The sequence below is a fragment of the Gymnoscopelus braueri genome (assembly GCF_963280865.1).
Source record: "Gymnoscopelus braueri genome assembly, chromosome: 1".
NCBI lineage: Eukaryota > Metazoa > Chordata > Actinopteri > Myctophiformes > Myctophidae > Gymnoscopelus > Gymnoscopelus braueri.
In genome coordinates this window covers 39,401,002-39,413,680 of record NC_137603.1, presented here as the reverse complement: position 1 = coordinate 39,413,680, position 12,679 = coordinate 39,401,002, and the positions used below count along the sequence as shown (strand labels likewise).

General features: G+C 43.5%; 1 protein-coding gene across 1 annotated transcript in view; it reads right to left on the bottom strand.

The window, feature by feature from the left end:
• Nucleotides 1-2,459, bottom strand: part of mex3b (mex-3 RNA binding family member B) — a 4,683-nt gene extending 2,224 nt beyond the window's left edge. The window contains exons 1-2 of the mRNA XM_080436593.1: nucleotides 1,809-2,459; nucleotides 1-538 (exon numbers count right to left, since the gene is read on the bottom strand). The exon at nucleotides 1-538 is cut by the window's left edge and continues 2,224 nt beyond it. Coding sequence (XP_080292719.1) covers nucleotides 1-538; nucleotides 1,809-2,058 — 788 coding nt within the window. The 5' untranslated portion in view covers nucleotides 2,059-2,459. The remainder of the gene's footprint in view (nucleotides 539-1,808) is intronic.
• Nucleotides 2,460-12,679: the final 10,220 nt, after the last annotated feature.

Sequence of the window (12,679 nt, the reverse complement as noted above, 5' to 3'; positions counted from 1 at the left end):
GGCTTGGACCACAGGGTGGCGTGCCCATGAATGTCGAACCCCACGTCTGTTCCATTGGCGTGGAAGTCGTTCTCGTCTTGGAGCTCAATTATGCCCCCCGTCCTCATGGCGATGTGTGCCTCAATTTCCTCTCGGGCGCGGTCCACATTCTCCGGCATCCCTGTCACCTCGAACACAGGCTCCTTGTCCCGGCTAGGTGTTACAATGTACGTGTGGGTCTGTTGTTGTATGCGTTTGATGGTGGCCCCCTTGGGGCCCACGACCAACCCCACAACGCGGTAAGGCACCCGCACCTGTATGGTGGTCTGTCCGGGCAGGTTGGGGGGTCCGGGGACAGGGGTGCCACTCCCATTCACACTGGTGTTTTTGTTTCTGGATGCTCGGATCATAGAGAAGTGCTCGGCTGCAGAGATGATCTCTCTCCGTGCCATGGCGACATCCTCCCTCCGGCCGGTCACAACAAAGACAGGCTCCTCTCCACGCACCGGGGTCTTAATGTAGGTGTTGGTCTTCGCTCGCAGGGCTTTGATCTTGCAACCTGAGGCAAGAACACAAGGTGAACATGAGGACATGACCAACAATAATAGTGGGTCAAAACATTCAAGGGGTTAAATCATTACTTATGTGCAACTCAAAACAGCTGGCAGTTGTTTATTATTTTCCTCCAAGAGCCAGTGGACTCTGAAATAAAGGGGGAACCCACCCTTTTTAGAGAAGAATAAATTCAAACCACATGTTCTACTACCATCAACATACAGCAGTGGCTCATGTCAAAAATAGCACAAAAGGGGACAGCCAGATCCACAAATCCCTATTAATGTTCATGTAGAAGCATTAATCTTAAACAGTTTCATCTGTTAGATTCTAAGAGGATTATGGCATGTGGGGTAAAGGCTACTTTATCACCTTATGTCCTGACATCGGTGCATAAAGTTGTATTCCAACGCCCTCCCTGTGCGCACATAGCTATATCATAACATTTGGAACAGTTGAGGAATCTGTCCAGACGCAATGAAATCGTTGCCGTCGCTGGCAGAGCAGAGCCAGTAAAGTGGGACAGTGATATAACCCGACAAAGGGAGTGGAGGAAAAAAAACCTTTAAGTTGTTTTGTATTGCCCTACAACAATGTCACAACTTGCCCCTATCAGAACGGGATGGGAGCTATGTGGGGTTTTTTTTTTCTCGCTGGGCAGAGGATACAACGGCAGTGTTGCAGGGAGGGGAAAGAACTGGCATCATGTAACCAGGCACCACTGCCGCCCTACAGCTGTGGCCGCTCAGCTGCCAACACAACTGCAACACTGTGACTGAAGCCCTGCTGAGCAGTGTTGTTGCCAGATTGTGCGAGAGAAATAAGCAACCAGGTCTATGAAAACAAGCCCAAAAGAAGAGACTAAACACACGTGCACTTTAAGCCTATATTGTGTGAGCTTGTAGATCTACTATTTTAAAAAAATGAAGAAAATGTGAAAAAATTGGAATATTACATTTTAGCAACACAAATCTTGTATGTCCCTGGCAAAAAAAATAATCAGATGGAGGTCTGCAGACAACTAGCCTACATATTAATTTTAGGGTCCTTGACATGAAAATGTTTGAGAACCACTGGTTTAAACAGCATTACACAGCAAGCCCAAAATAAGCATCTAACCTTTAAAACAAGTACCAAAAAACGCAACCCGCAAACTACCAATATTTACATGCAACTTTACAGGGAAAACAAGCCCAAAGTCGCTTATAATAAGCAGACGTGGCAACCCTGCTGCTGAGACAAAACAATGAAAAGTGTCTTAAAAAATAACGCACCTTGTCGGCCCACGATCTCAGCGACATGCTCGGAGCTGGGAACCGGTACGCACTCGGTCATGTTGACGCTCTTCTTCCTGCCGGGCTCGTTGTCGTACAGGGGGTTGTTCTCGTCGTTGTCCAAGCCCAGCAAAGAGAGCTGGTCCAGAGCGATCTGCAGCGCTCTCTGGTCATCCAACGCCTGGTCTCCTCCAGGGTGCTGGCCGTGGCCGCCGCTCCGCTCCATGTCAGCGAAAAGCGAGCTGGGCATCTTTGCGACTTTTGCAGTCTAGTCTGTTAGGATCTGGGAAGATCAGATCAGAGACAAAGGGGGGAAAATGCGGAAGGAGGGTAAAGAAAGAAGGAGTGATGAGGGAAAAGGGGGGGCACCGACCGGGACCCGGTTGGTTTCAAGCCACTGGTGCAAATCAGTGCTTTTTATCTGTCGCTCGCCGAAATCAGTGCAAGAAGAAATCCAGCCTTCTTCCCCGAAAAGGGATCTCTGATCTCGTATCCGATCCCCCAAAGATGTGTGTCGTACGGACGGACGGAGACACAATGCGTTATTCCAGAGCAGCTGGAATGCCGGCAGGCGGTGGCAGACAGTATTCCTTCACACACAGCGCCCCTCCCCGGCTCGGCTCGGCTCACTCAGCTCTTTTCTGTTTTCTGTCTGACTTGCTGCTGCAAAGCCAGACAACACACTACTGGGGGGGATATGTGCGAATGACGTCACCGGCCAGGGCAGGGACAGGGTTGCCAGGTTTTGTGAGAGAAATAAGCAACCAGGTCTATGAAAACAAGCACAAAAGAAGCAAGCCCTTCGCCCTTTAAAAATATTATATTGTCTATTTTCAAAAAAATCTTGACATTTTGAAAAATGTGGAATATTTTTGAAACACAAATCTTGTAGTACTGGCACAAATAAATATTAATTTGGCATGCAAATGTTTGAGAACCACTGGTTTAAACAACATTAGGAAACAAGCCCAAATAAGCAACAACACTTTAGAAACAAGCCCAAAAACCCGCAACCCGCAGCAACTTTACAGAAAAACAAGCCCAAAGTGGCTTATAATAAGCCGACATGGCAACACTGCAGGGCAGGGACGGTGCAGTGCCGCTCGCACATTTGCATATCCGAGACCTGATTGGCTGGACGTTGTGGAAATGGGCGGTGCCTTGCGAAGAGACCCGGTTTGCCTGAAATACACTCCCTCCTTTGTTGTCTCTAGTCTCTCCTTAAATCAAACCGCTGCCCTCAAAACAGAGTGGATGTGTTGATTTTTGGTTACTTTGTTTTGGAAGAACTTGCAGATTTGAATAGCACTGGTGATGTTTTGTGTAAGCAAAAAAAACATACCGATGGAATGAAAAATCAGTCATTGAAAGAATGAGGTCATACTTCATAATATGTAGGTTATGTCAGCACCTCAGCCATGCAGACTACTGGTGGAAATGGGACAACATTAAGAAAATATTTTTTGTGTCCATATTTAATGTAATTATTATTTAACCCCCCCCCCTTTTATTGTATTTATTCACAGTGCAAACATTATGACAGCTTCAGTGTTGAACATTCAGTTCCCAATGCCAATAATTATTCCCAATAATTATACATTTCCTGGAAAATTTAGTTATTTCATAAAACAGCAGTCCATTGTGTTCTTTGTTGTGTAGCTAAGGTACATGTAGGCTATTACTAAGGTGTTACACGTGACGGAATTGCCTTCACACAAAGCCTTTCCTTCAACACCTGAAAACGCTTCAAAAACACCACTCAACCTCAGCTTGTTACTGGATGAACCACAAACGGCAACAGTTTTAGTGTTTTTAGAGAGGGCTTTTTAGGTTGTAAATGTACAGTAAATCAAAACTTTACGTCTACATTTTGTTTGCTGAAAAAGTGAATAGGCCTACTAGAGAAGTAGAAGTTTAAGCCTAGAGATGGATCCGGCTTGAATATCTGTTAAATTCACTTATTTAATGCAGTGCACCTCAGATCACCTCAATCAGATAGTATAAATATACAGTTTGAATACATTTCTTCCGCGACTCGTTGTGAACTTATAGGTCTGCTATTTTATTTTTGTATGAGGTGCTAGTAGGTTTTTTCCGTGTCCGCACAGCCAGTGGTGTAAAGTAACTAAGTACATTTACTCAAATACTGTACTTAAGTACAATTATGAGGTATTTACTGGAGTATTTCCAATTTTCTGTACTTTTATTTCTACTCCACTACATCTCAGATGCAAATATTTTACTTTTACTCCACTGCAATTGTGAGCTTGTAGATCTGCTATTTTCAAACATGTTAGTACTTTTACTTTTGGTACTTTTAAGTATATTTTGATCCCAATACTTTTGTACTTTTACTCAAGTAACATTTTGAACACAGGACTTTTACTTGTAACAGGGTATTTCTACATTGCGGTATTGATACTTTTAAGTAAAATATTAGAGTACTTCTTCCACCACTGCTTTCCGCAGAGCCCAACGTGGTGTTTTGTGGACAGCGGAGAGCCCCGCCCCTCAGTACAGGGAGGAGGACGGGCCTCACTTCATCAACACAAAGGGAATTTCAAACCCGAGTCAAAGCCATTGACAAGAAGCACTTTGCTTTGTCACCTCACTCCTCCTGGAGGACAATGAATATGCAAATAAAGAACCGTTCGTTTGGAACCCGAGAACCTATGGATGGACCCCCCCTCCCCCACCCTCTGAGACACACACACACACACACACACACACACACACACACACACACACACACACACACACACACACACACACACGCATCAGACTCACCACAAAGATCCCAATTCTGTTTTATTTCACATCATTTTGCGTTAGACTGTCAATCAGTCAGTCTAACTGACTGTATGTACATACAATTAATTATATAAGCCTAATAACAAGTGTGTAAACACTAGAGCTGTGTAACATTGCACCATTGTAATTCATATAAGTAAAATGTAATTGCAAACAGAAAAGGTGGGCTGTGTGTGTGTGTGTTTGTATATGTATATGTATATGTATATATATATATATATATATATATATATATATACCCGAGTCAAAGCCATTGACGAGAAGCACTTTGCTTTGTCACCTCACTCCTCCTGGAGGACAATGAATATGCAAATAAAGAACCGTTCGTTCCGAACCCGAGAACCTATGGATGGACCCCCCCCCACCCTCTGAGACACACACACACACACACACACACACACACACACACACACACACACACACACACACACACACACACACACACACACACACACACACACACACACACACACACACACACACACACACGCGCGCGCGCACGCATCAGACTCACCACAAAGATCCCAATTCTGTTTCATTTCGGCTATCACATCATATATATATATATATATATATATATATATATATATATATATATATATCACAGATAAGTAAAGACTTTTTACAAGTGTGTGTAAAGGTGTACTGCATAGGCCTACAGTAGGTCGAGATCAGCACAGTGCAGATAGTGCAGGAACATTGCGGTGGTTCTATTCCATTGGATGTCCTTTTCCCAAGCTCACAAACCTTGCTGCTGTGTTTACACTTTGCTGTACTTCACCCTAGCGGATATGGACATTTTTTGTTATTAGGCATGTTTTCAAAATATTTCTGGGTGTCTCTGATGTCTTGGTATACTTTTGGCAGGTAGTTAAAAATTGCAGCTCGGTTTCCACCTCATTTTGTGTGCAGGTAGGTGCACAGTCTGTCTCTTCTCTCGGGAGCCAGGTCTGCCTGTGGCGGCCTCCCTCGATGGCAAGGCTGTGCAGGGTGGTTGCATTTTGTAAATGATCTGCATTATTATTCATTTTGTAACTTATACTATGATACACAGAATTTTTTCCATTTAATCCTACAACTCCTCTCTGATGTCTACAGTACAAGGCTCCTTAAGTTAGTTGCAGTCACTTGTTTTGGTGCTGAAGACTCACTGCAGCCCTGGTGCCAAAATTCAAATGTCAGTACTGTCACTGCTCACTGCTACTCACAGGGGGAACCTCAAAGCCATACTGCATCTCTGACAGAGGAGAAAAGCAAGACCCAAACTGCTCCTAGAGTCAATCCACACAGATATGCCTGCACCATTTGTTTGTGTTCACAGTTACGCTGTAAAACTCCCCCCTCAGCCCTTCTTGCTTTGTGGGCTAAATAAAATAAAGTGTTACCAAATTGGACTGAGAGCCCTGTGGTGGGTTTTGCCTGGCCCTACAGCGTGTTCCGCTGCTCTGAAGTCCAGACTGACACGGATGCGTGGCATTAAGCATGGCTTCTCCCTCTCTGACACAGACAGGTCTGGGTTAGAGTGGGGTAAGCCTTTCTCCCTCATTAAAACGCATATGGGTAATCGCCTTTAAGCAGCTGCCTAAGTTGTCTCTCTGCTAGTCCACACACTGTCCGGGTGATGGCATGGCACATCAACAGCCACAGACCATACACAGCACTGCAACAGCACCCCGGCCTCATAAAACTGTAGTCTTCAAGATTGTGTTGACAGACAGGAGAAATATATGGGTGGCAAGATCTTAATTATTTAGGGATCCATGGAAATATTCTCATAAATCAGAGCATTAGTTTTAGAACATATTTATGAATGAGGACTGTAAGAAAGTCTCTGTATAGCTACATACTGTATTACTACAAACCTAAGCAACTCCTGTCTATGCCCCTTGAGAAATGTTGGACCTCAATAATCATTAAAATTCCTCTTTCACTACTAATACAAATATAAATAACATAATTCCCTTAAATGGATTCGAGAAACAACATTCAAAATATTCACATTTCAAAGGGACAGAGAGTAATGAAGGAAGGCACTGTTTGCCTAGCTCAAGGATTCACTGTTACATAGCATACACAAACAAACCAAGCTGTTTAGTTGGAGCCGCGTAACCAATTATGCGTTTTGCGGTACACCATGACTGTAGCAGCATGTGTATAGATAAGGCATTGGTTTGTGGCAGGTTAGCATAACAAAACAAAACATCCAGATTAATGGAGGTCTGTGCGCTTGTGCGTGCGTGTGTGTGTATGCACGCTTCCATGCGTGTGTGTTACCCACAGAGTATAACCTGATTCTAGATTCAAGGTTAGACAAAGGAAAATGGGACACTGTGGCTTCCACTGTATGTTCCACAGTAGATGCATTTATTTCCTTTCAGGTTTTAATGGAATCACTGAAGGAAAATATATTTTATTGTAACCATAAGAGATCAATTGGTCTACCAGTGGTATTCATTTTCTTAAGCCAGTCCCACCCACCAAGAATGGAACAAAAATAAATAGATAAATACAAACTAACATAGGCCCAACTATACTAACTAAAACAGCCAAAAAGCTGTGGTGTCAGAATGGATTGTCATATTAAATACCTTTAACATGTCTAGTTTGCTTTTGAATTAATAACACTATTGATGATTTATATTCCACATCACATCCTCAGAACAATCAGTTGACAGTCGAATGGGTAGAGAGAAATGTTTTATTTATTGTTTTGCTTGCGGTTGACAGGTAGGTAGAGAAGTAAGCATGACAATCCCATTGAAGGTAAGGACCACAGTGTTATAGTTTTCGACAGGAAGCTCATCAATATGCAGACATACCTTTGTTTCTGTATTTTTTCCATGTGTGTGTGTGTGTGTGTGTGTGTGTGTGTGTGTGTGTGTGTGTGTGTGTGTGTAGTAGCGGTCTTTTCTGAAGTGACACTATAGAACTGGTGCAGGGCAGTGGCGTAACTGCAGGTATGGATGCAGCAGTGCCAGGACTCTGATCCTGATCGTCTGCCTCTCCCCTCACATAATCTTTTTCCCTCATTCCTTCCCTCCCTTCCACCTTCCTTTCGAAGTCTCGCTGCCTCCAATGTTCCACCCCACATTTCTGTACCTCCTCCCCTCCGCACCGCCTCTCTGCCTGCTTCTCTCCATCCCTCATCCCCCTGTCTGCCTCTCTCCCTCTCCTCCTTACTTCTCTCTATTCCCTCCTTTTCCCTCCCCTCCCCGCCCGCGTGTGCGCTCTGACACACTGAACTGAAGTGGCACTGCTTCCCTGCACTGTGATTGGCTGCCTGCCAGACGCTGGGCGAGCCAAGCAGCACAGCAGCAGGGCAGCTGGAGCGGCTGACCCACAATGCACCACAACACAGCAACAGCACGCACCACTAGCTCTCCTCCTCTCCTCTGCCTTCATCACCCCCCCCCCCCCCCACACACACACACACACACTCCCCCCCTCCCCTCCTTCCTCTCTCCCGATCCATAGCTTGCCATATTCTACCACACAGACTGCTTAAAGCCTCATTTATACTTAGTCGCACAATGGTATCATTCGCCGAAAATAATTTCCTAGCTAACAACACAACGCATCACCACATGATGAGAATGTGTTATTATCAATGAGTGTCGTGCAAGAAATATAAATTAGGCTTTCGTCTCTATTTCTGTGTCTGAATTTATTCATCTTTGTGCTGTAAATTAACACCATGCAGTATGATCCCCCTATTTGATATGTACGGCCTTGCACTCTTCTTCTATCACTCTTTTCCTGCCTTTGGGACCACCGGTGTACCATTTCCTGTCCCCCCCACCCCCAACTCTCAATCCATAATGCTGCGTCTCTGCCAGACCTCCTGACCAGCAGAATTCCCCCTCATAAAAAGCATCCATCAGTCCAGACTGGTCCCAGTCACCACCAGGCAGCTCAAGGGGGAAACCCCCTCCCCTCCGTCTGAGTGCCCAACCTCCCAGCCAATGAATAAACAGGGACGGTGTGTAAACACGGATGGGCTGGGAAGTGGATGTTGAGGAGGGGAAAAAATAAAATAAAACTCTCCCTCTCTCTTTCTCTCTCTCTCGCTCTCTCTCTCTGTGTCTCTCTCTCCGCTCCTGGCTCAGCAGAATTGACTGGTCAACAGTTATGAATGAGAGAGAGAGAGAGAGAGAGAGAGAGAGAGAGAGGAAGTGGGTGTAAAAAAAACAAAAAAACATCAACCACACTTCAAAGGGATTTTTATAAGACAACTGGCCCTTTGAGGTGTGTGTGCTTTTACATGTCAGTCTCATTTCAATATCCTGGCCCATGATGTATTAGTATATTCCATGCTATGTGTTCCCAAGCTCCTCATCCCCAGCCAGGGAGCTCCAGGCGTTTCCTATGTAAATACATTAGATCATGGTCTCTAGCACGGCCTGGGAGGGGCTGCCTGCAGGGCTGGATGGATGGATGGATGGATGGATGGATGGATGGCTGGATGGCTGGCTGGCTGGCTGGATGGATGGATGGATGGATGGATGGATTGATGGATAGATGGATAGATGGCTGAGAAGAGAAGGCTGAGTGATGTTTCCACTGCTGTAATCAGATCCTAATGGACTATACACAATCACTGATGGCCCAGCTACAACAGCATGCTCCCTGGAAGCCTCTGCTCTAATTCACAATGACTGAGGGGTGTTTACTGAGCTAGGCAGCCAATCAGCACATCAGCCTTAAGGAGGTTATAGTGACAAAATAAAAGAAGAAATGTCAGGTGACGCAAGTGAGATGTGATGATGTGAGTTGTGACATAATGGCATAAATACAGACAGTGACATTTTCAGCATGAACTCTGAGTGTACAAATGGAACCAAATGGACCCGTAAAATGCACACTGCGTACATTTGTGTCCAACATTCTCACTAAAAGAATAATACGACCTCAGGTTGTGTCAATCACATTTACAGCCTAATTTCCAATGAGCTCCGTGTGTGTCCGTAATTCCATTGTCTCCCTTCATTCCTACAGTATATGGGAACCTCTGTGATAACCAATGTGTTTGTGACACTACACCTTCTATTAATCAAATATATATGTATGGAATTTGCGCGTGGGTTTTGAGTGATTTTTAGTTTTTCTTCTTCGTATCTGTTACTAAGTTTCTTAGTTACTACAAATACACCACAAGCTCACAACGTGTCGCATCAAGACGCGTTGTGAGCTTGTAGATCTGCAATTTTAAAAAGATTTTTGTACATTTTGAAAACATTTTGAAAACTAGGACATTCTGCATAATGAGTACTTTTACTTTTGGTATACTTTTGTACTTTTACTCAAGTACATTTTTAATACCAGACTTTTACTTGTAACAGAGTATTTATACATTGTGGTATTTGAGTACTTTTTAATATGTCCGAAAGCTTAGTAGCTACTAAATAGTATGTGAGATGCATACTAAATCTAGGGGCCCATCAGAAATCACATACTATTTAGTATGCCAAATTACTTTTCCTGGTCCAGAGACCACCCTTGCTGGGATTTGAACCCAAGACCTTGGGAACATGGAGAGAGCGTCTTTGTTTCAACAAGCGTCCTTGTTTCATCACATTAGTGCTTGTGCCTTAAGTGTTATTATGGATGTTAGTCTTCAAAAGATGCTTTGAAGTAAAGAGTAGGCCACCCTTGTTGGGATTTGAACCCAGGTCCTGGGGAATATGTAGCAAGCTTCTTAACACACTGAGCCACTGTGCTCCTTGTTTCATCACATTTGTCCTCGTGCCTTAAGTGTTATTATGGATGTTAGTCTCCAAAACATGCATGGCACTAAGGACTAGGTCACCCTGGGATTTGAACCCAGGACTTTGGGAACATGTAGAAAGTGTCTTAACACTGTACACCACCATGCTCCTTTTTTCATTGCAGTTTTCCTTGTGCCTTAAGTGTTATTACAGATGAGAGAGAGAGAGAGAGAAAGACAGACAAGACAGACAGACAGACAGACAGACAGACAGACAGACAGACAGACAGACAGACAGACAGACAGACAGACAGACAGACAGACAGACAGACAGACAGACAGACAGACAGACAGACAGACAGACGATACTATTTTGATGCTTACATAATTCTGACCATGATGCTAACACAATACTACTGACATGATAATATATGTTTGAAGTGGAACACAACAAACAAGAATTTGAATATGGTCAAGTCATTTTCGTCAGTGTCCAGCCGGGACCAGCTAACTCCATTTTCAGTTTTTTTTTTTTTTCCATAAATCAACGCTATTGAACCCCCCCTACATCTGTGTAATTTTTTTTTAAATAATATCATATGAAAAGTATTAAAAAGCGCCTCTGACGAAAACTCCTAACTCCATTGGACCCTCAAACTGTCCGTCAAAAACAAACAACTCCCCCCTCCTCTCAGGCTCTCGAGAAGCTCTGCTCTGTATGAGGCAGACAGGGAGAAGATTTTTCAATGCTTTTGGGAGAACATAAACTGGGAAGAGAAGAGAATGTATGTGCAAGGTTTGATAGATGTCACCCCAGTAAAGAGGAGAAGGGTGTCTTCACAAAGGTCATCTGCTCGTGTTTTCTTTTGAAATGTTAATGGACAGAGAATGAGTGTGTGCAGGAGTTTGTTTCAAACATCTCCAAGAGCTCAAGGAGATCATGCCAAAAGACTTTCACAGCTTTTATGACAATCTAAAGCACTAAGAAACACCCACAACACACACGCAACACACAACACACAACACACAACCTGTCATATGGTGCTTACCTGTCTTATGGTGCTTACTATGGTGCTTACCTATCTTATGGTGCTTACTATGGTGTTTTCCTGTCTTATGACGCTTACAATGGTGTTTACCTGTCTTATGGTGCTTACTATGGTGTTTACCTGTCTTCTATGGTGAGTACCCATCTTCTATGGTGCTTACTATGGTGCTTACTATAGAAGACAGGTAAACGCCATAGTAAGCACCATAAGACAGGTAAGCACCATAGATGACAGGTACTCATCTATATGTATATGTGTACTGTGTGTGTGTGTGTGTGTGTGTGTGTGTGTGTGTGTGTGTGTGTGTGTGTGTGTGTGTGTGTGTGTGTGTGTGTGTGTGTGTGATCTTTGTATGGTTTAACGACATACTATAGTATGACCTTTCCCAATAAAAAAGTCATGCTATAGTATGACATTGAAAGTCATATAGCATGTTCTTGAAAATCCCAAAACATGTAATACAATAGTATGTAGTTGAAAACCATAAATAGTGTTATGCTATAGCATGTTGTTGAAAACCATAAAACATGACATCATGCTATAGCATGGACTCAGTGTTCAAGAGCCTTAAGGGTCTGTTTGGTTCCATTTGTACACTCTCAGAGTTACAAATGGATAGATTAACTGGTGATTTTACTGTCTATATAAGTATATGGGAGCTATCATCACATTAGAATCATACCATAAACATTATGCACACTAGAGTACATTATGTACTGTAGCTACTAGCTACACAGGAGTACATTATTAATCTATTAGTGTTAAGAAGACCAGCGAGGTAGAGAGACACAAATGCAGATTGTACAGTGTATGCAATAGAATACAACATCAAGCACAGATTACAGTCATTTTTAATTCATACGCATTATACTTGTCAGCAGTATAACTTTCAAGTGTGACCAAATATTTTCTTTTTAGAATATTGTTTAATTCACAGAGCCTCTTTGTCAGCAGAAGAGACGTCTTAAATCACCATGCATCATACAGTCTCTGTGTAATTAGAGAGGCCTGCCACCTGAACTAACTGTGGGAACCGTTGGGCACAGAGCATGAAGAGGCTGTTTGGTCTGCACTAAAACAAGCACCTAATTTACTGCCATGCTCTGCTGCTGCTGCTGAAGGGTTTTTAATAGGAAGCTGACTGTAGCAAGTTTGGATGTATGAATCCAACCTTTGTCCTCACTAGCACCAACAACTGCTGCTGGTCATTGCTTTGAACTGTGTGTGTGTGTGTGTGTGTGTGTGTGTGTGTGTGTGTGTGTGTGTGTGTGTGTGTGTGTGTGTGTGTGTGTGTGCGTGGTTGTGTG